Genomic DNA, 2277 nt, shown 5'->3' on the forward strand with positions numbered 1-2277 from the left:
GAAGGGAGCGAGATGACAACTTTCCTGATGGACAACTTCTCCCTTGTGTTTGGACACATCTTGTCCAACAGTTCCTACCCAATGCTGCAACGAGCCATTGGGGTGGGCAGTGCCTTTGAAGGTTGGAGTCCCCGGGAGGAGGATGTCGTGTACAGTGTCCTTGTCCCCCTCACTCCTCCCCCAGGGCACATCTTTCATCTGGAGATGGACACTTCAGGCCAGTTGCCTGGGAGGAACTTCTACATCCGTGTGGAGCCGGTGTGCACCTGCAGGAGGGAGCAACAGGATGAGAACGTCCTGTGCTTCCTCCACCACCCAGAGGAAGAGCAGAGGAGGAACGAGGAGCCCAACTTCCTAAACATCCTCTGCTCTGACTCCTACCTCGATGTGGAGAAAACTGCCCGCTGGTTCTACCAGCTGGTGAGAGCAGCCTGGCTGGCTTTGCCTCACTACCACACTTGGCACTTAGTGCTGCTGCCCTCCAGCCGCTCCTGTAAATTCAAGGTGAGCAGAGGCCGAGAGAACCTGATGGTTGAGGTGCTGTTTGGGGTGCAAGAAGGCAATTCAGACATCTATGTGAGCAGCCAGCCCACAGAGGCCCTCTTCACCCCAAGCACAATGTGGCCGGAGACCTACGCCGTGGCAGAGATGAAGTTCTTCAGGCACATTGCCCGGCAGGCTCCACGGGACAGCTGGCACCTCAGATGCCTGCAGCTCTTGGCCCGTGCTGTGGTGGGCATTGGCTTCTCCACCTACACCCTGAAGACCATTGTGATGCACCTCCTGAACATCATCCCCGTCTCAGGCTGGCGCATGACGCGTTTCCTGCAGCGGCTGGAGGATTCCATGCAGTACCTGCACGGCTCCCTGCAGGAGAAACGCCTGGACCACTTCGTTGTGGGCAACCGGACCTTGCCTGAGGAGATTATCTTGCCCCCGGATGTCAAAACCGCCCAGCCACTCAACCTCTTCCATCGCCTGGCACAGGATCCCGCCGCCCACTCACAGGCTATGGACGAGTGCCTTGAACTGGGACATCGCATCTCAACAATGCTACAAGACGGCCGCTGAAAGAAGACTCCCTGCGCTCAGCTGTGCTTTGGGGGTCAGAGCTGACAAGCATTGCTAATATTCCTCCTGTTGTTCACGGTGGCTTGGGTGGAGAATCACCTCATCCCAGACCCTATCCCTTATTGATCCCTGAAGGGCCATCCGTAGGTCAGCGTTGTGCACACCCTGTTGGACCTGACCTGACATTTTTTAGCTAAAAAAAGTTTTTCTTTAGTATATATAGAATTCATAGGACATGTAAATATTTAGTATAGCACATATATGTATCATTTATTTCCTATAATATTATCTTTCTATATCAATATAGCCCATAGAAATTTCTCCCAGTGTCTCCTCTTGTCCCCTTAAGGGACACTTCAGGTCAGCATTACACCAAGTATGGCCTCCCCAGACTCTGTTGGAGCTGACCTTAATTTTTTATTCTATAAATATATAAGGTTTACTTTAATTCATATTTACAATATAGTTCATAGGTCATTTCTTTCATATTCTACTATTATCATTAAATAAATATAGCCCTAATAGGTTTCCCACTATTTCCTTCAACACATATTAGCACTCTGTATTCATGGCATTTATGACTGCCAATCCAGAAACTGCTTTCCCCTTGTTTTAATAAAGAGTACTATTCTGGAACCTGGATCGTGCAAGTTTGTATGGAACTCAACCAGGCCTAGAGTCTTGGGAAATCACACTAGCTGTGAGTCTGTGCTTGTGAACACTGACATTGAGCTAAACCATACTGAGAGTGTTGAATTTGTTCTCCTCCCAAATTAGGCCTTTTGCCACCTGGCCCCTCTCCTCATGAGATCTCAGAATGACTCGTGCTGGAAGGGACCTCAAAATTCATGTGGTTCCAAACCCCTCTGCCATGGGCAGGGACACCTATCAACAGATGTGGTTTCTCCAAGCCCCATCCCACCAGGCCTTCAACACTCCCAGACCTGTTCTCTGCTCTTCTCATTCCCTCTGATCTCTTGGGCCTTTGGCACCAGGCGTCTTCAGAGAGCAGAGCGACCCTTTCTCAGCAGAGCTCTGTTCAGGGGAGAGACGCAGCCACCAATGGCCTCTAGCTGGAGCCAGAGATTTATGTATTCCACTCTGCTCCTGCAGAGGCACAACAAGGGAAGGGCAGGAGACCTGCTTGCCCTCTGCAGAATGTCCACCTTCCCTTGTCTCTAGTTGGGTCCTCGTTTTCTTAAAGCA

General features: G+C 50.7%; 1 protein-coding gene across 1 annotated transcript in view; it reads left to right on the forward strand.

Moving 5' to 3' along the window:
* Window positions 1-6: 6 nt before the first annotated feature.
* The window catches only part of LOC114072289 (inositol 1,4,5-trisphosphate receptor-interacting protein-like 1), a 7714-nt gene continuing 5443 nt past the window's right edge, over window positions 7-2277 (forward strand). Inside the window, exon 1 of the mRNA XM_027910204.1 lies at window positions 7-1008. Coding sequence (XP_027766005.1) covers window positions 13-1008 — 996 coding nt within the window. The 5' untranslated portion in view covers window positions 7-12. The remainder of the gene's footprint in view (window positions 1009-2277) is intronic.

The sequence above is a fragment of the Empidonax traillii genome, unplaced genomic scaffold (assembly GCF_003031625.1).
Source record: "Empidonax traillii isolate 1590-97213 ecotype Southwest subspecies unplaced genomic scaffold, ASM303162v1 scaffold2925:size16969, whole genome shotgun sequence".
Taxonomy (NCBI): Eukaryota; Metazoa; Chordata; class Aves; order Passeriformes; family Tyrannidae; genus Empidonax; species Empidonax traillii.